The sequence below is a fragment of the Vipera ursinii genome (genome assembly GCF_947247035.1).
Source record: "Vipera ursinii genome assembly, chromosome: 2".
NCBI lineage: Eukaryota > Metazoa > Chordata > Lepidosauria > Squamata > Viperidae > Vipera > Vipera ursinii.
The window spans coordinates 292,658,096-292,680,538 of record NC_139513.1 but is presented as its reverse complement, the minus strand read 5'-3'; the positions used below and the strand labels follow the sequence as shown (position 1 = coordinate 292,680,538).

Below are 22,443 nucleotides of genomic sequence, written 5' to 3'. Positions count from 1 at the left end.
TTCAGCCGGTTTGCACCACTTCGGCAGAACCGGGAGCTAATTTTTTCTTGCCCAGGCCCAGAACGGACTTCCGGAAGCGGCATCCAAGCAGAGAACCTTGCTAGAAGGGCAAGGAGGAGGACGAGGAGGATTAATAGATTTATTTGCTACCCATCTCGCCGTTCAAGCCGACTCTGAGTAGCACATACAGGCGAGTCCCTTATTTCCTTCCTTACTCAACCTCACACATTCTCTCTCTGCCTTTGGGGACCAAGCAAGGCAGACGGGAACGTCGGGCACAGACTCCTGTTGCACAGCATCACTTTCCGGGCGTGAGAAGCAATGTTACAGAGAGAACATTCATTCCACCACAGTCCCCAAAGGGCAGACTCCTGCCAATAATAATAATAATAATTAAAATGCACCAAGCGAGTCAGAACGCCGTGCAAAGGACGCCGGGGGCCCATTCCGCTTTGTGGCCCTGGCAGGTGTCGTTCAAGTGTTGCAGTGCTTCTTCAGAGCAGATGCTGGAGGATGTGTTCCACGGCGTGGGGAAAACTCTCGCACGTTAAGTAGGGAGGAGGGTTGACTTTGCCTTCATCGGCATCTCGGTATTTCCCTGCAACGGCGACACCAAAAACAGAAATAAATGCTGCTTTCGACAATTAGGTCAGCAGTAGTATCCAGCTTGGCCAGAGATCAACGCTGGCACAGCAAATTTCCGACACCTCCTTTGTCGGCCTGCCCTTTCCCTGCGTCCTCATTGGTGCGTTCAGCTTTACTTTCAGTTTCAGTTTTGCTAAGGTAATCCAGAGCAGAGGTCTCCAACCTTTCTGTTTTGGCAGCCCAGAAAGGGAGGCAGGCAACGCGACATGCGGGCATGCAAATGGGCCGCACGCGTGCATATGAAAAAATGACACACACACACCCCACACACACGCACAACTGGGCTGCACGCGAGTGCAAGCGCACACAGCCACACTTGAGCGCATGCACACATGAAAATGGGGCTGCACAGGCGTGCTGCAAATGGGGTGGTGCTAGCACCGGTGAGACGCTATGGGGCGGCGCTAGTGCCAGTAGGAAGCTTGGAGGCGGGGCAGCACTAGCGTCAGTGGGATGCTCTGGGGCAGGGTAGCACTAGCAACGGCGGGATGCTCAGGCCAGTGCTAGCACCGGTGGGACGCTCTGAGGCAGGGTGGCGCTAGCGCTGTTGGGATGGTCAGGGTGGAGCGGCGCTAGTGCCAGCAAGATGCTTGGGGCAGTGCTAGCACAAGTGTGTGGGTTGAGTGCATGCATGTGTGGACGTGCACTGGTCATGCGGCCAGGTGGCCAAGGACCGGTAGTGGACTGCGGCCCACAGGTTGGGGACCCCTGATCAATGGAAGGTTCTAGCAACTGGCCAAAGGACCGAGATCCCATCCTGTTAAACCGCAGATGAAGTGCATTCTCGTCACTTTTCTGTGATCTAATAATTTCTCTGGCAGTCAGCTTTCTGGAGGAGACGAATCTTTGCAAAAATCGAATCGGGAAAATCATAATGTGAAGGAACGTAGAGCAGAAAACAATGAGCACAACTATGTTGATCAGTGTTTTTCAACCACACCAACTTTAAGATAAGTGTCAGAAACCCCTCCAATCTTTCTTTTCGGGCTCTGTCATTCTAATGGAAGGGGTGAGGGGGGCCTTGTGGATGTATTTCCTCTACTTTTGCTCTTTCTCAAGTTTGATGTGTATCTCTTTGGGTGTGAAAAGGGGGAAGGAATGTGCCAGGGGCCATCGGCCTTATCTCTAGACCGTTGTGAGATCTGGTGAAGGGCCTGGGAACTGTCCCTTATCAGCTCCAGTTCCCGTAACAACTTCACCCCTGTGGACTGGGTGGGAGTGAACTGGACAGTTTGGCTCTGTGGTGAGTTTTTGTGAATGAAAGTTTTCATGTAGCAATTGGTATGGGAAGACTTTGGATCTTGCGTTGCTCTCCTGCTATCACTAACTCTCAACAAAAGCTCCTGTTTGAAACGATGCCTGTTTCAAGAGTTCTGCTTTCTTGGGAGGAGGAGTTGAGGCAGGACCTTACAACAAGTGGACTTCAACTCCCAGAATTCCCCAGCCAGCCTACTGGCTGGGGAATTCTGGGAGTTGAAGTCCACTCACCTTAAAATTGACGAGGTTGAGGAACACTGAGCGGGATGCAACCGCAGTTCAGCTATTTGAGTAGCCGTGAGAGAACCTCCTTGTTCTAACTGGAGACCCAGGTTGAGGTGGGAGAAACCTGCAGAAGAAGTTAACCCAGGAGAGGACAGCAGCAAGGTTTTAAAGCTAGGATGTCTCCTCTACAAGTGTGTATAAGCAATGACAGCTGGACGGTACCCGTGTTTCCCCGAAAGTAAGACCCGGTCTTATATTATTTTTGCCTCCAAAAGAGCCATTAGGTCTTACTTTCGGGCGGTGTCTTATATTTTCCGTGACACCTGCCTCGCCTCGCAGTGGCGGCACCAACAGCCTCTATCCAGGAGGAGTCCGCATGGCTGCTGGCCCACTTCTGCCATGGCTGCTCATGGCAGGAGGCCACGTGGCACATCGTGCCACTGCTGCCACAATGAGGTGAGGGGGTGGAGCTGTCACAGCACAAGCCACAGGAGAGTTGGTGGGGGAGAAGGAAGCAGCGGGCAGGTGATCTGTGGGGTGAAGCATGAAGAAAGCCCCTCCAGTGGCGCACGGTGGCAGCGGGGCCTTTTGCCGTCACTCCCCCCGGCTCCAAAACGGCGGAGGGGGAGCAGGCCTGCCTTTCCCATCCTCCATACAGTAGCATGGCAGTCCGGCTCAGGAGGGGAGTGAAAGGGAGCAAGGAATGGCCTGGCTGGGGGAGGGGCCTGAAGGAGGCAGGTGTTGTGATTCCATGCCAGCCAGTGGCCTCGGCAGTTGAGTCCAGGGACTCAGAGGAGGAGGAGGAGGAGTGGCCTGGAGAGCCACTCTGATGAGCTCCAGGACTTACAATCTGTTGAAGAGCCTGGCCCCTCCACTCATGCTCAGGCTGAGACCCAGATGTGCTGGGAAGCTGAGTAAGACTCTGAGGACTCACAGCTGGAAGGCATCATACATGCTTGCAAACGCCGACAGGCAACAAGAGTAGGACAGAGGGAGGCAATGGGGCAGGTCCAAGGGTGGAGGAGAAGGCATTGAGAAGCCATGCCTTGGGGGCTGCATAATAAAAAGGGAAGGTGTGGGCGGTGCTGGTTGCTGAAGGCAACCATTTGCGAAGGACTCAAGTTTCATGGCATCATGTTCTGTTTGCCTTGCCTGTGAACAATTCTCCGTTTGCATCGTGTTCGGTTTGCCTTTGGACAATTCTCCGTTTGCATCCTGTTTTCTTTGCCTTTGCTTTTGGGACATTTTGCAGGTCTGTCAATAATAATAAAAGGGGTTTGTTTTTCCTGCATTACCAGCCTACTTGTTAAAAGAGGGGTTGGTCCTTGTGAGTTAACAAGGACTCACAGAGGCTGGGACAGAACAGCAGGTTCAGGGCGCATGGGGCAGCTCCACATCCTCCCCCACCCGCCTTGCCTCATTGTGGGGGCAGCGGCACGATGATTGCCGTGCCGCCTCCTGCCCCATTGCGGCAACCGGGTGGGATGGAGTGGACAGGGTCCCTAATTAGGGCTTATTCTGGGAGCAAGGCTTATATTAGGCCCATCTCCACAAATCAGGGTAGGTCTCTTTTTCGGGATGGGGTTTAATTTCGGGGAAACGCAGCAGCTGCTGAAAAAGCGTACAGCTTGCGCCTGGCACTGAAAGAACTCCTGGAGGCAGTCCAGGTCTGGATGGGGAGAAACAGGCTTCGTCTCAATCCTGCCAAGACTGAGTGGCTGTGCATACCGGCATCTCGGGTTAACCAAACCATTCCACCTTTAACAATGGGGGGTGAGGTGTTACCCCCCGTTGATAGGGCTCGCAACTTGGGCGTCCTCCTTGGCTCCCAGCTCAACTTTGAAGACCAGATAGGAGCTGTGACCGGGGGGCTTTTGCCCAGGTTCGCCTGGTGCGCCAGTTGTGACCCTACCTGGACCGAGATGCCCTACGCACAGTCACTCATGTGCTCGTGACCTCCCGTCTAGACTACTGCAACGCTCTCTACATGGGGCTGCCCTTGAGGACCACTCGGAGGCTTCAGCTGGCGCAGAATGCGGCCGCGCGAGTTGTGATGGGGGTTTCCCGATACTCCCATGTAACACCTCTACTCCGCGAGCTGCATTGGCTCCCGGTTGCCCTCCGGGTGAGATTCAAGGTGCTGGTGATGACCTATAGAGCCCTAAATGGCTTGGGTCCGGGATACTTGAGGGAACACCTCCTGCCAGCATCAAGCTCCCTTCGTCCAGTGCGCTCCCACAGCGAGGGTCTTCTCAGGGTGCTGCCGATGAAAGACTGTTGGCGGATGACACCCAGGGATAGGGCCTTCTCTGTGGGTGCGCCTGCCCTCTGGAACCAGCTGCCCGTGGAGCTTAGGACTGCCCCCGACCTCCGTTCATTCCGCTGGGACCTGAAGACCTGGCTCTTCGAGCTCTCCGGCCCGGGCTGAGAATTTTTAACTGGGGTTTTTAATTTTAGGGATGATTTAATCTTTTTTAATTTGTTTTAACTTTTGTACTGGTTGTTTTAAATACCCTGTAAACCGCCCTGAGTCCTTCAGGAAAAGGCGGTATATAAATCTAATAAAATAAAATAAATAAATAAAAGTGCAAAGATCACTCAGGAAGGGAAGAAGCCAACTGCCGTGGAGGTCTTTGAAGGAAAGATGAGTGTGGCCCCTCTGTGGCAGTTCCTGGTTGGGATAGATGATCTCCAAGGTCCTTTCAGAAAGTCTCTGCAATTATACCCATGACTAGATGAGTCTCTGAGCACCTTTCTGCTTATCTCTTTTTCCTCCTAAGGGATATTTTTGTGTAAGGAAACAAACGCCATCCTAGTTTCAAGTTTAGTTATTTTGCTCCCTTGTGGACTTACTCACCGGTCTTCACCAGTATTCCCAGCATGCCAGCGTTCTGGGCGCCTCCGACGTCGTCCCTGCAGTCCTGGAAATGCAAATAAATCTGCAACTGGCAAAAGCTCTTTAAAAATAGGGATGTGCTTTTAAAAAAAACTCTTATTTTCAGAACAATCCTTAACGTATGCTATTTTTCCTAGGCTGCGCTGAAGTGGTAGAAGAATCGTTTAACGCCTTCAGAGTTTGAGCTCAGGCTGTGTTGGGGTCTAAATGAGACCGTTTAAATCTGTTCAAGCGGAGTAGAAGCTAAATATATTTATTTTATTTTTTATTTTAATTCCATTTATATCCCGCCCTTCTCCGAAGACTCAGGGCGGCTTACAAGCTTAGCAGTAGCCTTCATTCTATGTATATGCCTGCTTATTAGGGCTTTCACACACACACCCCAAGCGGCATTATTACAAAGTCAGCTTAATTGCCCCCAACAATCTGGGTCCTGATGGTTACATTGATTCTTAAATTGATGTGCTTTAATTAACTTCTCTATGGATATGCTCAGGTTACGGCTGTCCCAAAGGTGCTTTTTCAAAAAGGCAATTGGACGTTTCTTTTGGTTGAAGACGTTTTGCTTCTCATCCAAGAAGCTTCTTCAGTTCAGAAGCTTCTTGAATGAGAAGCAAAAGGTTAGAACAATTAACCAGGGGAACAACCTGCCTCCAGAAGCGGTGAATGCTCCAACACTGGAGGCTTTTAAGAAGAGACTGGACAGCCAGTTGTCTGAAATAGTACAGGGTTTCCTGCCTGAACAGGGGGTTGGACTAGATGACCTCCAAGGTCCCTTCCAACGCTATTATTATTGTTGTTGTTGTTATTATTAGGTATAGGGTTTCCTGCCTAAGCAGTGGGTTGGACTAGAAGACCTCCAGGGTCCCCTCCATTATATTATTAGTATTGTTGTTGTTATTGTTATATTATTGTTGTTTGTTGTTGTTGTTGTTATTATTATTATTATTATTATTATTATTATTATTATTATTATTATTATTCATCGCAGTCAGCCAGATGTTCAGACTGGATTTGGCATTTTTGTTTACCTATCGAGTCCTTACCAAGGACCTGGGATAGGCAGATGTGGATGTTTGATTGTATTATTATTATTATTGTTGTTGTTGTTATCATTATTACTATTATCCTTTTGAAATAGCACCTTTGGTACATTGCACGTTATCAGATTAAAAATTAACAACCTTCAAATGTTTTAAGAAGTCTGTATCTACACTATTTGGAACGGTAAGCTCATTTACTGAGAAGTGCAGTTATAGAAATCAAATAAATATATAAACAAACAAACAAAAAGCAAACAAGCAAGCAAGCCGAAGTGGATTCAAGGGACTCACATCGCCAATCATGACGGCTTCCTCAGGTCCACAGTTGGTCCCACGCAAGGCCTCCAGGAAAAACGTCCGCTCTGGCTTCCCCACCACCGTGGCCTTCTGCTCCGTGGCATACTCCAGCCCGGTCACAAAGGGCCCTGGGCCGAGTGCAAGGCCATCTTTCTTCTTGTAGTACCTTGCTTTGTGAATAGCTATGAGAGGAGCCCCATCCAGCACCAGCCTTGGAAGAGGAAGAAGACAAGGCAGAAAGGAATAGAGCTGGAAGGGACCTTGGAGGTCTTCTAGTCCAGCCCCCCCCACTCAAGCAGGAGAACCTACACCATCTCAAACAGGTGATTGTCTAGCCTCTTCTTAAAGACCCCCAGTGACGGAGCTCCCACGATTTCTGGTGGCAGGTTGTTCCACTGGTTGATTGTCCTCCCTGTCAGGAAGTTTCTCCTTAATTCCAGGTTGCTTCTCTCCTTGATCAGTTTCCAACCATTGTTTCTCGTTCTTCCCTCTGGAGCTTTGGAGAATAGTTTGACCCCCTCCTCTTCTTTGTGGCAGCCCCACAAAGACTGGAATAGGGTGTGAGGGATTTATTTCTGCTTACCTAAAAGCTTTGTTTATAGTTTGATAGTTGAACTGGTCAGGAGCCAAGCCAATCACCACAGCATTCGGATGGCTTGTGTCTATGCCTGGAGGAACAAGCAAACATGGGTTAAAAGAGGTCCTGACCAAGTCCCTAGAGTGGGAGGCTTCCCACAGATGGCCTTGCTTTCCTCTTTAGACTTTGCCTAATCACCCGGAGATTGTGAGTTATAGTCCCACCGTAGACAGGAAAGCCAGCTGGGCAAGTTTGCCTAATCACCTGGAGATTGTGAGTTCTAGTCCCACCTTAGACAGGAAAGCCAGCTGGGCGAGTTTGCCTAATCACCCGGAGATTGTGAGTTCTAGTTCCACCGTAGACAGGAAAGCCAGCTGGGCGAGTTTGCCTAATCACCCGGAGATTGTGAGTTCTAGTCCCACCGTAGACAGGAAAGCCAGCTGGGCGAGTTTGCCTAATCACCCGGAGATTGTGAGTTCTAGTCCCACCGTAGACAGGAAAGCCAGCTGGGCGAGTTTGCCTAATTACCCGGAGATTGTGAGTTCTAGTTCCACCGTAGACATGACAGCCAGCTGGGCGAGTTTGCCTAATCACCCGGAGATTGTGAGTTCTAGTTCCACCTTAGACATGACAGCCAGCTGGGCGAGTTTGCCTAATTACCCGGAGATTGTGAGTTCTAGTTCCACCGTAGACATGACAGCCAGATGGGCGAGTTTGCCTAATCTCCCGGAGATTGTGAGTTCTAGTTCCACCTTAGACATGACAGCCAGCTGGGCGAGTTTGCCTAATCACCCGGAGATTGTGAGTTCTAGTTCCACCTTAGACATGACAGCCAGCTGGGCGAGTTTGCCTAATTACCCGGAGATTGTGAGTTCTAGTTCCACCGTAGACATGACAGCCAGATGGGCGAGTTTGCCTAATCTCCCGGAGATTGTGAGTTCTAGTTCCACCTTAGACATGACAGCCAGCTGGGCGAGTTTGCCTAATCACCCGGAGATTGTGAGTTCTAGTTCCACCTTAGACATGACAGCCAGCTGGGCGACTTCAGGCCAACCATCTGGAGACCATGAGTTCTAGTCCCGCTTCAGGCCTTGAAACCTGCCTTGGTGACTTTCGGCCAATCCCTCCCTCTCTCAGCCCACCCCACCTCACAGGATTGTTGTTGTGGGAAAAATAGGAGGAGGAGGGAAAAAATGTTAGGTATGTTCACTGCCTTGAGTTATTTATAAAGCAATGAACGTGGAATCAAAAAAAAAAATCTAATAAATAATTCCAGCAGATGATGAACCTGCGTATTTTTCAACATCTGGATAGGACTCTGAAAATTCGGCAAAAATAGAAAGGCGAAGCTGGTGCCTGCAAGAGCAGATTCAGCTGGCTGTTCCCAGCAATGGACTCGGCTGGAGTAAACCATAATAATGAGAAACCATTATCATTCTAACTAGTTAACTAAATTGTTATGGAAAAGTTAAACAAGAAAGGCGTTGAAAGTACAGCCTCACAAGATTTCCAGAAACGAATTGCTACAGAACGGGATGATGGACGGGATGTAAGGAAGAGGGCTGAGATTGAGCATAAACATCCAATTTCGGATAATTCATACATTTTCTGCTTGTGGACACCCCAGTGGTTATCTGGGTAGTCATTTTGACATGAAAATGGGGCTTGGCTCGCTCTGAAAGACCCTTTCCTTAGCTTTTTTTAAATGGAAGTTTGCAAGTAAATCCTATTCACCAAAGAAGTCATGGTGAAAAAAATCCTCTTTATAGTCAGATGTAGCAGAACATGGCTGCCTCTATCTTTCTCACTGGCCGTATCGTGGCTGTAACTTTCTAACTTTGAAGAAATTCTCTTGCCTTCCTAAAATCCTTTTCGGATCTGGATTAATATGGAACATTAAGGCCTCTGCCACAATTCACATTGTGAGGTTAATGAGACGGCTTTGGAGTATCCTACTCAGAACCAACACAGATAAAAAAAGTTAAGCCCCATCCTGTTTTCCTTGAGGAAATAATAATAGAACATAATTGGATTGGATTGGATTGGATTGGATTGGAATGGAATAGAATAGATTGGAATGGAATGGAATGGAATGGAATAGAATAGAATAGAATAGAATAGAATAGAATAGAATAGAATAGAATAGAATAGAATAGAATAGAATAGAATAGAATAGAATAGAATAGAATAGAATAGAATAGAATAGAATAGAATAGAATAGAATAGAATAAAAAATATGGAATGGAATGGAATAGAATGGAGTGGAACAGAACAGAACAATAGGAATAGGAATAGAATGGAATGGAATATAGAATAGAATAGGTTCAGAATAGAATAGAACAGAACAGAAATAAGAATAGAATAGAATAGAAATTAGAATAGAATAGAATAGAACAGAACAGAACAGAATAGGAATAAGAATAGAATAGAATAGAATAGAATAGAATAGAATAGAATAGAATAGAATAGAATAGAATAGGAATAAGAATAGAATAGAATAGAATAGAATAGAATAGAATAGAATAGAATAGAATAGAATAGAATAGAAAATATGGAATAGAATAGAATAGAATAGAATAGAATAGAATAGAATAGAATAGGAATAAAATGGAATGGAATGGAATAGAATAGAATGGAGTGGAACAGAACAGAACAATAGGAATAGGAATAGAATGGAATGGAATAGAGAATAGAATAGAGAACAGAACAGAACAGAGAATAGAATAGAATAGAATAGAGAACAGAATAGAATAGAGAACAGAACAGAATAGAAACAGAATAGGATAGGATAGGAATCTGAAAGGTGTCCTTATGAAATGCAAAAACAAAAGTGCAGCCATCAGAGATATTCCTGTGCGGATTTTATGCATTTACTTGACTTACTTTGCAACACTCCCAGGGAAGCATCTGGGTCCATTAAGCAAAGGATGGATTATGCTCATCTAGCTGCAAGCTATCTTAAACGAAGATTATCCAAGAATAATTCCATAGTAGTTACTAACAGGGGCTTAAACATCTTTCATCATACTTAAAACTATGCCGAAAGAAAGGCATAGAAAGCATTTTAGGCGAAGAGAAGGGGAGAGCCACGAGCCAAATGGGATTTGACACAGAATTGATCTAAAGACAGGGAACAATCTGATTTACAAGCAAACTTTTAAAATCTCCCTTACATTAAGATGTTTCGGTGTCATCCACTGATTGGGGCCAGATGGAACGGGAGGCAAAGTTAGCTGGTCAACATATGCCAAAGCTGGAAGTAAGGACTTAGCAAAGATACATAAATCTGGTGCGAAATTGAAATCCACCAGACAGGCGACAAAGCAGCAGCCAGAAAAAAGCTTCTTTAAGTTTTCCCTAAAGCACAACAATCGTCTCAGCACTGAAATACAAGGGAGTCCTCAACTACTGGATACCGGAGATGGTTACCAGTACCAAATTCCTGGGTATGCAGTTAACGAGTAGGCTGGCTTGGTTGCTCAACAGTGAGAAACGGGTGAAGCGGGCACAGCGGCGCCTGCATTTCCTGCGTCGCATGAGAAAAGCACGTCTTCCTTCCCCTGTCCTGACCACTTTCTACAGAGGGACGATCGAGAGCATCCTGTCGTACGGCCTCACAGTCTGGTTTGGAAGCATCCCTGCTTCGGACAGGAAGAGGGTGCAGAGAGTGGTGAGGACGGCCGAAAAGATCATTGGCAGTTCCCTCCCTCCCATCCAGGACATAGCACAGAAGCGTTGCTTGAACAGGGTCCATAAGATTATCTGGGACACGACACACCCTCTCCACCACCTGTTTTCCTTGTTACCTTCTGGGGGGAGGGTGGGCTCCGTGGTATCCAAAGCAGAACATCCAGATTCAGTCCCAGTTTTGTCCCATACAGTATCAACCTTGTGAACACTCAAGCTTCCTCCTTCCGTTATATATTCAAGATGGACAGTGTTTAGTATTTTATTGTTATGTATAAGAAGAGGTGTGGGTCTATACATAAGTTGTATGTAGTATGTATATGCTGTATGTAGTATGTTTAGGTGTGTGTCATGTATGTCTTCAGTTTAAGAGCAGGCAACTAAATTTCATTTTTAATGTGTGCCCTTGTGCCCACAGGAAAAAATGACAATAAAGGTAATCTAATCTAATCTAATTAATCTAGTCTAGTCTAGTCTAGTCCAGTCCAATCCAATCCAATCAACTCAACAACTGTTCACAGGAAAAAATGACAATAAAGGTAATCTAATCTAATCTAATTAATCTAGTCTAGTCTAGTCTAGTCCAGTCCAATCCAATCCAATCAACTCAACAACTGTTCACAGGAAAAAATGACAATAAAGGTAATCTAATCTAATCTAATCTAATCTAATCTAATCTAATCTAATCTAATCTAATCTAATCTAATCCAATCCAATCCAATCCAATCCAATCCACTCAACAACTGTTCACAGGAAAAATGACAAGGCAATCTAATCATCTAATCTAATCTAATCTAATCTAATCTAATCTAATCTAATCTAATCTAATCTAATATCTAACCTAACCTAACCTAACCTGACCAACAACTATTTGTTTAGTGACTGTTCAAAGTTATGGCACTGGAAACAGTGGCTTAGGACCGGTTTTTGCAGTGTCCCCATGGTTACGTGATCAAAAATCGGGCCCTCGGCATCTGATGCCCATCTGGTTTCGAATCTAAGATAGGACTAGAACTCACAGCGTCCTTCCTGGCTGCCAGCCTGCGGCCTTAAACTGGTTCCCGTCACAGGCAGTCCTCGCCTTACAACGGTTTGCTTAGTGATCCTTCAAAGTTACCACCGCACTGAAAAAAGTGACTTGTGATCATTTTTCACACTTATGACTGTCGCAGCATTCCCCTCCCCCACGGTCACGTGATTTATATTGGGCTGCTTGGCAACAGACTCACATTTACGACTGTGGCAGCGTCCCAGGGGTCGTGCGATCCCCTTCGGCGACCCCCTGACAAGCAAAGTCAATGGGGGAAGCCGGATTCAACCGTGTGACCTAATTTACACAACTTCAGCGATTCCCTTAACCAATGTGGCAAGAAAAGTCGCAAAAGGGGGCAAAACTCACGCCACAAATTTCTCACTTCGCAACCTGAGTTTCGAGCTCAACTGCTGCCGTAAACTGAGGACCTCCTTGTATAGGACAGCAGTGGTGTTAAATCGTTCAGGCCTCTTTCGTCTGTGTGCGTGCGTGTCGTTCTATACTTGTGCAAGCAAGGCTTTATCGGGATACCTGTAAAATCACGCAACGCATTTTCTTCCACCATCAGCAAAGGCCGGACTTTTTTCCGCTCCAGCAAATTTCGGGCTGCCGTCAGAGAGGTGAAGATCTCGTCTTCCCGAATGTCAAACTCAAGTTCCTTCAGCCTCCCCAGCAAGTCTCGCTTGCACTCTTTCGTCGTGTTTGTCACAAATCGGATGGCGACAGGGGCGGAACGCAACCTGGGGGGGGGGGAGAGACGGAGAAGCTGATGGTGTTTGGGGCACACAGGTACTGCTGTGTGGAATCTTACTACCGTGGGACCTCGGTACTCGAGATGAATTGGTTCCCGGAGGCGTGACAAGTACTAAGAACTCCGCGTGCCAAACAAACCAGGTGACCTATTGCGCGACCTTTTCTTTTAGCCAGGAAGAACTTTCTGTCTTTTTCCCCCAGCGTGGCCGACATCTTGTCCCCCCTCTTTGCTGTCCCTCTCTTCTTTCTGTACGGCGCCAAATCCCAAAGGAGGGGAATATCCGTAGCTCCGGGTTGAAACTCTGGGGTCCCTGGTGCTCTCTGAGCTGCGTTGTTTTCTTGCAGATGTTTCATGACCCAAACTAGATGATGTCATCACTGCTAGAAGGAAGTATGGTTTGTGGAATGATGGAGGAGGAGGAGGAGGAGGAGGAGGAGGAGGAGGAGGAGGAGGAGGAGGAGGAGGACAACAGTGAGGTCCTAGGTGCTCTCTGAAGCTTGGTTGTTTCCTTGCAGACATTTCATGACCTAACTAGGTAACATTATCAGTGCTAGAAGGGAGTGGGATTTGCGGGGATGAGGAGGAGGAGGAGGAGGAGGAGGATGGTGGGGTCCTTGGCGCTCTCTGAGCTGGGTTGTTTTCTTGCAGACGTTTCATGACCCAAACTAGCTATCATCATCAGTGCTAGAAGGGGTGTGTGTGTGTGTGTGCCTTTTCTTCATATACAAGGGGCTGCCTTAATGAAGAAGAGACAAAGAATACCCCTTCTTTATAAAAGGAGAGCAATCCCCCCTCCCTTCTAGCACAATGATGTTACCTCGTTTGGTACGGAAACGTCTTTAAGGAAAGCAGCCAGCTCAGAGAGCACCACAGATCCCATACCCTTACGTCCAGTTTTCGACAAACCGTGCCCCCTAGCGAAGAATGGATTTGCGCTTACAACCTCCACGTTTGACGGTCACATCTGCTTGGGGACCACCACAAAAAGCATAACAGGAACTCACTGCCTCTTTTACAAGTTTTCCTGGTCAGCCCGGGTGCCTCCAGATCAGGTTGGAAAGTTGTTCTGGAACCCATCAGTTCAAGAATTATGACTAGCAGAATCCAGGAAGAGGATCTTCTGTGCCAGGGGTCTTCAAACTCGGCCCTTTTAAGACTGGTGGACTTCAACTCCCAGAATTCCTCACCCAGCGTGAGGGAACTATGTCCCTTTTAAGACTGGTGGACTTCAACTCCCAGAATTCCTCTGCCAGGCACGCTGGATGAACAATTCTGGGAGTTGAAGTCCACGAGCCATAAAAGGGCCAGGTTTGAAGGCCCCTATTCTATGCCGTGGCTGCCGCCCTCTGGAATATGCTCTCTACAGGTGAGGTGGGCCCCCACACTCCTGGCTCTGCCCACCCACGTGGGCTTCACCTAGCACAGACATGTCAAACACAAGGCCCGGGGGCCGGATCCGGCCCGCGAAGTGGTTTCATGCGGCCCGCGAAGCCATCCTGGAAACAGTGAGGGAACGGCCCCCGCTGCCTTGGCCCTGGCCCAGAGACCCTCCTTCTGCCAGAGACCCTCAGATCTGTCCCACTCCTGCCCAGGCCCCCACAGGCACCCTTGATGCGAACCATGTAGAGCTGGCCACGCCCACCCAGTAGGCCATACGCACTCTAGCCACACCCACCAAGTAGGCCACGCCCACTCAGGCCACGCCCACCCGGCCCCTTGAGGGCAACCACAATGCTGATGGGGCCCTCAATGAAGTTGAGTTTGACACCCCTGACCTAGCAGCATGCAACCCTGGAAGGGGTTGAACTTGTAATATATTTGATTGTTTTTTTAACCAGCTCTTTTACTGATGTACTGTATTTTTATATGGAATGGAATGGAATGGAATGGAATAGAATAGAAAATAGAATAGAATAGAATAGAATAGAATAGAATAGAATAGAATAGAATAGAATAGAATAGAAAATAGAATAGAATAGAATAGAATAGAATAGAATAGAATAATAGAATAGAATAGAATAGAATAGAATAGAATAGAATAGAATAGAATAGAATAGAATAGAATAGAAAATATGGAATAGAATAGAACAGAAGCTCGAAGGGACCTTGAAGGTCATCTAGTCCATCCCCTTGCTAAAGTAGGAGAACCTATACCAGCTCAGACAAGTGACTGTCCAGTCTCTTCTTAAAACCATCCAGTGAGGGAGTACCCACAACGTCTGAAGGCAAAGCTGTTCCACTGGTTGTCCTCACTGAGGAAGTTTCTCCTTAATTCCAGGTTGCTTCTCTCTTTGGTCAGTTTCCAACCATTGTTTCTCATCCTGCCCTCTGGTGCTTGGGTGAATAACCCTAACCCAATCTCTACTTGTACCTTTTGTTTTTCCTGCCTAAATGTAGGACTTTACTTTTTTGCACATTGAAACTCATTTTGTTGGACAGGGCCCATTGTTCAAGTTTGTCAGGATCTTTTTGGATCTCCTGAGTGTGTCTTCTGGGGTGTCGGCTACTCCTGTCAGTTTGGTGTCATCTGCAAATCTGATGAGTTTCCCCTTCAATTCCCTCATCTAAGTCCTCGATGAAGATACATGACGATGTAAAAAAGTGGAAAGAGTGCGGAGAAGAGCAACAAAGATGATTAGGGGACTGGAGACTAAAACATACAAGAAACGGTTGCTGGAATTGGGTATGTCTAATGAAGAGAAGGACGAGGGGTGACGTGATAGCAGCCTTCCAGTATCTCAGGGGCTGCCCCAAAGAAGAGGGAGTCAAGCTGTCCTCCAAAGTGCCTGAAGGCAGGACACGAAGCAACGGAGGGAAACTCACCAAGGAGAGAAGCAACCTGGAACTAAGGAGAAACTTCCTGACAGGGAGGACAATTAACCAGTGGAACAACCTGCCTCCAGAAGCTGTGAATGCTCCAACACTGGAAGTTTTTAAGAAGAGACTGGACAGCCTGAGCAGGGAGTTGGACTAGATGACCTCTGAAGTCCCTTCCAAATTTATATTATATATTATTATTATTATTATTATTATTATTATTATTAATAATAATAATAATAATAATAATAATAATAATTTTGAAGAGCCCTGAGCCTGAGACAGTTTTTACATTTTTAGGTTTTAATTGTACACCGCCCAGAGCCACTCATGTGAGTGAGATGAGTACTATCTAAATTGACCAATAAATAACATAACAACTAAATAAACAGGAGTCTTAAATGTTTGCTGCTTTTGGAATTTGAGCTGCAACTATACCAGGGGTAGGCAACCTTGGCTCTTTTATGACTGGTGGACATCAACTCCCAGAATTCCTGAGCCAGCCACGCTGAAGGGAAAGGGAGAGGTTTCCAAGCTGAGCCATGAGTCATGAAGGGGCATTAGTTTCCCCATGCTGGCTCAGGCATTCTGGGAGTTGAAGTCCACCAGTCATGAAGGGGCCACAGTTCCCCCATGCTGGCTCAGGCATTCTGGGAGTTGAAGTCCACCAGTCATGAAGGGGCCATAGTTCCCCCATGCTGGCTCAGGAATTCTGGGAGTTGAAGTCCACGAGACATGGCCATAGTTCCCCCATGCTGGCTCAGGAATTCTGGGAGTTGAAGTCCACGAGACATGGCCATAGTTCCCCCATGCTGGCTCAGGAATTCTGGGAGTTGAAGTCCACGAGTCATGAAGGGGCCGTAGTTCCCCCATGCTGGCTCAGGAATTCTGGGAGTTGAAGTCCACCAGTCATGAAGGGGCCACAGTTCCCCCATGCTGGCTCAGGCATTCTGGGAGTTGAAGTCCACCAGTCATAAAAGAGCCAAGGTGGCTTACCCCTGAACTATACAAACCGGGGGGGGGGGGGGAGGGAGGAAGCGATACCCCTGCCTGCAAAAGCATCTTGTCAGCTAAGAAATGGAATATGTAAAATTGTCTCTTTCCCGCCCATCCTTCAGTGAAACCTGGAGGAAATAACTTGCTTTTTAAGAGCTTCCTGGGCTCCTGGCACTGCGGAGTCTTCGATATGAAGGGTACCGCTCAGATCCACCAAGACCGCTTTGATCGCACGCCGAGTTGCCATCCTTCAAGCCAAGGGGAAGATGGGGGTGGCAGAAGGGGGCGGGGAGGAAAGAGCATAAACGATTAGGTAACCACAGACCATTAAAGCAAGCAGGAACAAGCCCCCCCCCCACTAAGTAGATGAGCCCTCTCAAAAAAAGAGGGTGGCAACGTTGGAAGAAAAGTCTTCATCGTGGTTCAGTCCAAGCTGGGAATAAACGAAATGGCGACTGCTTTAGAAAGAAGGTTGCAGTTTAGCGAAAGAGGAGAGCCAGACAGGAAGATGGCTCTGGAAGCAAAAAGAGAGCGAGCACATGGAGGGAGTGGGTTTTTATACCCTCTGGAGCCTTTTGTTGGGAGTTGTTTCCTGTTCCTGTTTGAGGCTATTTCCTGTGCCGTGTATTTTGACCTGTGTCCCTTTGGCATCTGTGAGTTAATCCCATTACGTCCAGTCTTAGACTTTGGGTGGGGTTTGTAGATTTTAGGTGCCTTTGTCTTCTTAATCTTTAGCTCCAACCTTCCTGGATGGATGATCACATCTGCATTTCTACAGAGCTGGTTTCTGCTCGGGGGAGGGAGACTTGGGGCTATTAAGAAAAAACTGGCCATGCTTTTCTGCCTCTTTAAGATCCTTTGAAGAAATATAATATTCTGCCCTTTTAATATTTCTTTCTCTGGGGGGGGGAGCAACTTCCCACAGCAACATATACAAATATATCACTAATTGATCAATCAGAACCGTCTCCTCCAATCCCCCACAGAGAAAATGAATTTCTTATTCTTTTAAACAGAGTTACACACAAAACAAAATCCGGAAATTTCAGAGGATAATTGCCTAGCTAGCTGAACTCACATATTTTATAAATTATCTTGCTCCAGTAGAAACAGTGGTTCCAAATATAACTCCATTACACAACTCAGCAGAAATTAAGAGAGACTTCTCAATTGGGATATGTGTGGACTTCAATTCCCAGAATTCCCCAGCCAACCATGCTGGGGGTGGGGCCCCACACATCTTGAATACAATAACAATAATAAGAGTTGGAAGGGACATTGGAGGTCTTCTAGTCCAACCCCCTGCTCAAGCAGGAAACACTCTATCATTTCAGACAAATAGCTGTCCAGTCTCTTCTTAAAAGCCTCCAGTGTTGGAGCATTCACCGCTTCTGGAGGCAGGTTGTTCCATTGGTTAATTTTTCCAACTGTCAGGAAATTTCTCCTTAGTTCCAGGTTGCTTCTCTCCTTGGTTAGTTTCCATCTGTTGCTTCTTGTCCTGCCTTCAGGGGCTTTGGAGAATAGCTTGACTCCCTCATATTTGGGGCAGCCCCTGAGATATTGGAAGAATTGCCATAATGTCTCCCCTCATCCTTCTCTTCGTTAAACTAGACACACCCAATTCCAGCAACCGTTTTTTATATGTTTTAGCTTCCAGTCCCCTAATCATCTTCGTTGCTCTTCTCTGCACTCTTTCTAGAGTCTCAACATCTTTTTTACATCGCGGTGGCCAAAACTGGATGCAGTATTCCAAGTGTGGCCTTACCAAGGCATTGTAAAGTGGAATTAACACTTTACGTGATCACAATTCTATCCCTCTGTTAATGCAGCCTAGCACTGTGTTGGCTTTTTTGGCAGTTGCAGCACATGGCTGGCTCACGTTTAAGGGATTGTCCATTGGGACTCCAAGATCCCCCTCACAGTTGCTACTATTGAGCAAGGTATCCCTACTATACCTGTGCATTTGGTTTTTCCTGCCTAAACGTAGTACCCTTACTTTTTTCACCATTGGAATTTTTTTGTTAAATAGTGCCCAGTGTTCAAGTCTGTCCAGATCCTCCTGTATCTTAAGCCTATCTTCTGGAGTATTGGCTATTCCTGCCAGCTTGGTGTCATCTGCAAATTTGATGAGTTCCCCATCTATCCCCTCATCCAAATCGTTAATGAAGATGTTGAAGAGCACTGGGCCCAGAACAGAGCCCTGGGGCACCCCACTACTCACTTCCCTCCATGTAGATGCGGTTCCATTGAGGACCACACGCTGAGTACGGCCTGTCAGCCAGCTACGAATCCATCTGGTGGTGATGCTATCTAACCCACATTTTTCTATCTTATCAAGTAGTAGGTTGTGATCTACTTTGTCAAATGCCTTACTGAAGTCCAAGTAAATTATATCTACAGCATTCCTCTGGTCCACTAGTTTTGTCACTTGGTCAAAGAATGCAATAAGGTTTGTCTGGCACGATCCGTTTTTGACAAACCCATGTTGACTTTTAGTGATGACTTTGTTTGCATCTAGGTGTTCGCTGATTCGTTGTTTGATTATCTTTTCCAGAATCTTCCCAGGTATTGAGGTCAGGCTGATAGGTCTGTAGTTTCCTGGCTCCATTTTTTTCCCTTTTTTGAAGATGGGAACTACATCAGCTCATGAGCAGGGGGTTGGACTGGATGACCTCCAAGGTCCCTTCCAGCTCTATTCTGATTGATAACCATGTGAATTCTACCTACGGCCGCTGTCAGTCAAATAGGCTCCCCCCCCACAAGGCCATCCCTATTATCTTAAGCCTATCTTCTGGAGTGTTGGCTATTCCTGCCAGCTTGGTGTCGTCTGTAAATTTGATGAGTTCCCCATCTATCCCCTCTTCCAAATCGTTGATGAAGATATTGGAGAGCAGTGGGCCCAGAAGGAGAGCCCTGGGGCACCCCACTACACACTTCCTTCTATGTGGATGCAGTTCCATTCAGGACCCCACGCTGAGTATGGCCTGTCAGCCAGCTACGAATCCATCTGGTGGTGATGCTGTCTAACCCACATTTTTCTATCTTATCAAGTAGTAGGTTGTGATCTACTTTGTCAAATGCCTTACTGAAGTCCAAGTAAATTAGATCTACAGCATTCCTCTGGTCCACTAGTTTTGTCACTTGGTCAAAGAATGCAATAAGGTTTGTCTGGCATGATCTGTTTTTGATAAACCTATGTTGACTTTTAGTGATGACTTTGTTTGCATCTAGGTGTTCGCTGATTCGTTGTTTGATTATCTTTTCCAGAATCTTCCCAGGTATTGAGGTCAGGCTGATAGGTCTGTAGTTTCCTGGATCCATTTTTCCCCTTTTTTGAAGATGGGAACTACATCAGCTCATGAGCAGGGGGTTGGACTGGATGACCTCCAAGGTCCCTTCCAGCTCTATTCTGATTGATAACCATGTGAATTCTACCTACGGCCGCTGTCAGTCAAATAGGCTCCCCCCCCACAAGGCCATCCCTATTATCTTAAGCCTATCTTCTGGAGTGTTGGCTATTCCTGCCAGCTTGGTGTCGTCTGCAAATTTGATGAGTTCCCCATCTATCCCCTCATCCAAATCGTTGATGAAGATATTGGAGAGCAGTGGGCCCAGAAGGAGAGCCCTGGGGCACCCCACTACACACTTCCTTCTATGTGGATGCAGTTCCATTCAGGACCCCATGCTGAGTACGGCCTGTCAGCCAGCTACGAATCCATCCCAAATCCTTCATGAAGATGTTGAAGAGCACTGATCCTTTCTTTGTCAGTGGGCAAACGTACAAATTCAGCAGTGGATCCAATACAACAGGCGCCTGGGACACCCCACTGCACACTTCCCTCCATGCACACACACACGCGTGTAGATCTTAAAGGGGCTCAGGTTGAGAAAGGAGAGTGTCAGGTTTTACACTTCGCCTCCGGGGCAATTGTGAGGCTAAGTGTAAAACCTTACAAGAGCATAAGCAGGGTTTTTCTCTTTCGTTGTGTGCAGCTATACAGGAGGGAGGGAGGCAGCCGAAACTGGTGGGAAGCAGAGCCCGAACACAGACTCATACAGAGACAACGGTGGCAACTCCCCTTTGGGCCTTGGAAGCAGCTCCATTCGGCAATGGGATGCCTGGCAGGTAGCAAGAAGTTTGGAAGGAGCTATGGGCAAGGACAGAGATGCATGCAGAGGCACGCCGTGCACCCTCCCCACCATTGCATTCTTTGCTCTGCCTGCTTTGCCAACTTCACCGTTGCCTCCATCGACCTTGCTGCATGCAGAGGTCCCCCATTAAGGAGGAAAGCAGCCCCGCTCCTTGCCACTGTCGCGAGGGGGAAGGAAAATCGCCCCCCGCGCTCCTTCCTTCCCTACCTGGAGACCCAGACGGCCCCTCCTCGCTGCTCAGAAAAGCTCTGCAGGCTGAGCCTTTGGTTAGCAGGGGGGCACCACCTCCCCCTCTTTCACGCCCTTGGTATCGTCCCCGCCATGGGGGACGCCTCGGCTTGGACCGTACTATTACGCTAGGCAGGAGGGACGAGCCAGCCTTCTCTCGAGGACCCGTCCTTGGAAGGTCCCTGTCGCTTTAAGGACCTTTTGCAGGCGTCTAAAAGAAATGCCTGCGCGGCCCTTCGATTCTTTTTTTTTTCCCCTCTCTCTTCAGCAAGCGAGATATCGTTTTCCTAAATAGCGCCAATCAATGTCTCCCCTTCATCGAGATGATTAACACTTCCTTTGCGTCCCGGGCGACTCTTAACATTTTTGAACAGGCGGTTAGGTAAACGCCTTTGTGATCTCATTGATGCTCACTACAGTAGATAGATCAGGAGTCTACAATCTTGATCACTTTGAGACTTGGGGAATTCTGGGAGTTGAAGTCCACAAGCCTTAAAGTGGTCAGGTTTGGAGACACCCCCCCCCCTATAGATTGTCATCTATTTAAGAAGAGACTAGTCACTAGTCTGTGAATGCTAGTGAATGCTCCAACACTGGAGGTTTTTAAGAAGAGACTGGACAGCCCTTTGCCTGAAATGGTATAGGGTTTCCTGCCTGAGCAGGGGGTTGGACTAGATGACCTCCAAGGTCCCTTCCAACTTTATTATTATTATTATTATTATTATTATTATTATTATTATTATTATTATTATTATTATTATTATTATTATTATTATTATTAGACTAGACAGCCACTTGTCTGAAATGGTACAGGTTCTCCTGTTTGAGCAGGGGGCTGGACTAGAAGACCTCCAAGGTCCCTTCCATCTTCTATTCCAGGGGTAGGCAACCTCAGCTCTTTTATGATTCATGGACTGGGAGTTGAAGTCCATGAGTCATAAAAGAGCCGAGGTTGCCTTTGTTGTTGTTAGCTGCAAAGTCGTGTCCGACCCATCGCGACCCCATGGACAACATTCCTCCAGGCCTTCCTGTCCTCTACCATCTTCTGGAGTCCATTTAAGCTCACGCCTACTGCTTCAGTGACTCCATCCAGCCACCTCATTCTCTGTCGTCCCCTTCTTCTCTTGCCCTCGATCTTTCCCAGCATTAGGCTCTTCTCCACTGAGTCCTTCCTTCTCATTGCCTACCCCTGTTCTATTCTATTCTATTCCTCCAATATCTATTCTATTCCTGTTGGTTACTACAGTAGAAAATACATTCCTGTTGAATTTCTGCCTACGTATGGGACCCTATATCGCAAAGGATGTGGGATACAGGAACCTCTGATTGTAAACCAGGGAACCCCCAAACTCTAGAAATTCATTACTACTGTATTTCTTCAAGAGAACAACTGAAGACGCACTGATTCACAAAAACTGCCTTTGAGTTTGCTGTTGTTATATTTTTCCTTTCATTGCAATGGCAGAAAGACTTTCTTTTCCTTCTCTCGTAAACTGCTCTGGGGTCCTTGGGGAGAAAAAGCAATACAGAAGCAGTCATTATGATACCCGATGAACATCAAAGTGCTACTAAGCCATGATTCCCTGTGGTCAAGTCTGTGAATAATGGCAGAAAGAAGGAAAGAAACACAGCCTATTGTGGTCAGTCAGACTCAAAAGTTTTGATGTGAGATTAACTTGGCATGGGATTCAGCCGGTTCACACCGGTTTGGCAGAACTGGTAGTTAATTTTTTTTTTGACTTTGGTGAACCGGCTGAAGCCCTAGCTCTTTTTTGCAAGGCCCAGAACGGCCCGCCAGAAGTGCATGGACACGGCTTCCAGAAGTCTGTTCTGGGC

At 47.1% G+C, this 22,443-nt stretch overlaps 1 protein-coding gene across 3 annotated transcripts; it reads right to left on the bottom strand.

Moving 5' to 3' along the window:
- On the bottom strand, positions 1–20,748 carry HDHD2 (haloacid dehalogenase like hydrolase domain containing 2). 3 transcript variants are annotated; one of them, XM_083354897.1, is made up of 8 exons: positions 20,587–20,748; positions 16,374–16,475; positions 12,192–12,400; positions 6,947–7,031; positions 6,358–6,574; positions 4,985–5,048; positions 3,280–3,381; positions 1–598 (listed from the first exon to the last, which is right to left on the bottom strand). In XM_083354897.1, exons 2-8 carry the CDS (start codon positions 16,472–16,474, stop codon positions 495–497), a joined length of 882 nt encoding a protein of 293 aa, XP_083211023.1. In that variant the 5' UTR covers position 16,475; positions 20,587–20,748; the 3' UTR covers positions 1–494. The 3 variants fall into 3 exon arrangements, with proteins under 3 accessions (XP_083211023.1, XP_083211024.1, XP_083211025.1); XM_083354898.1 differs by having other exon boundaries at positions 4,985–5,040; XM_083354899.1 differs by lacking the exon at positions 3,280–3,381.
- Positions 20,749–22,443: the final 1,695 nt, after the last annotated feature.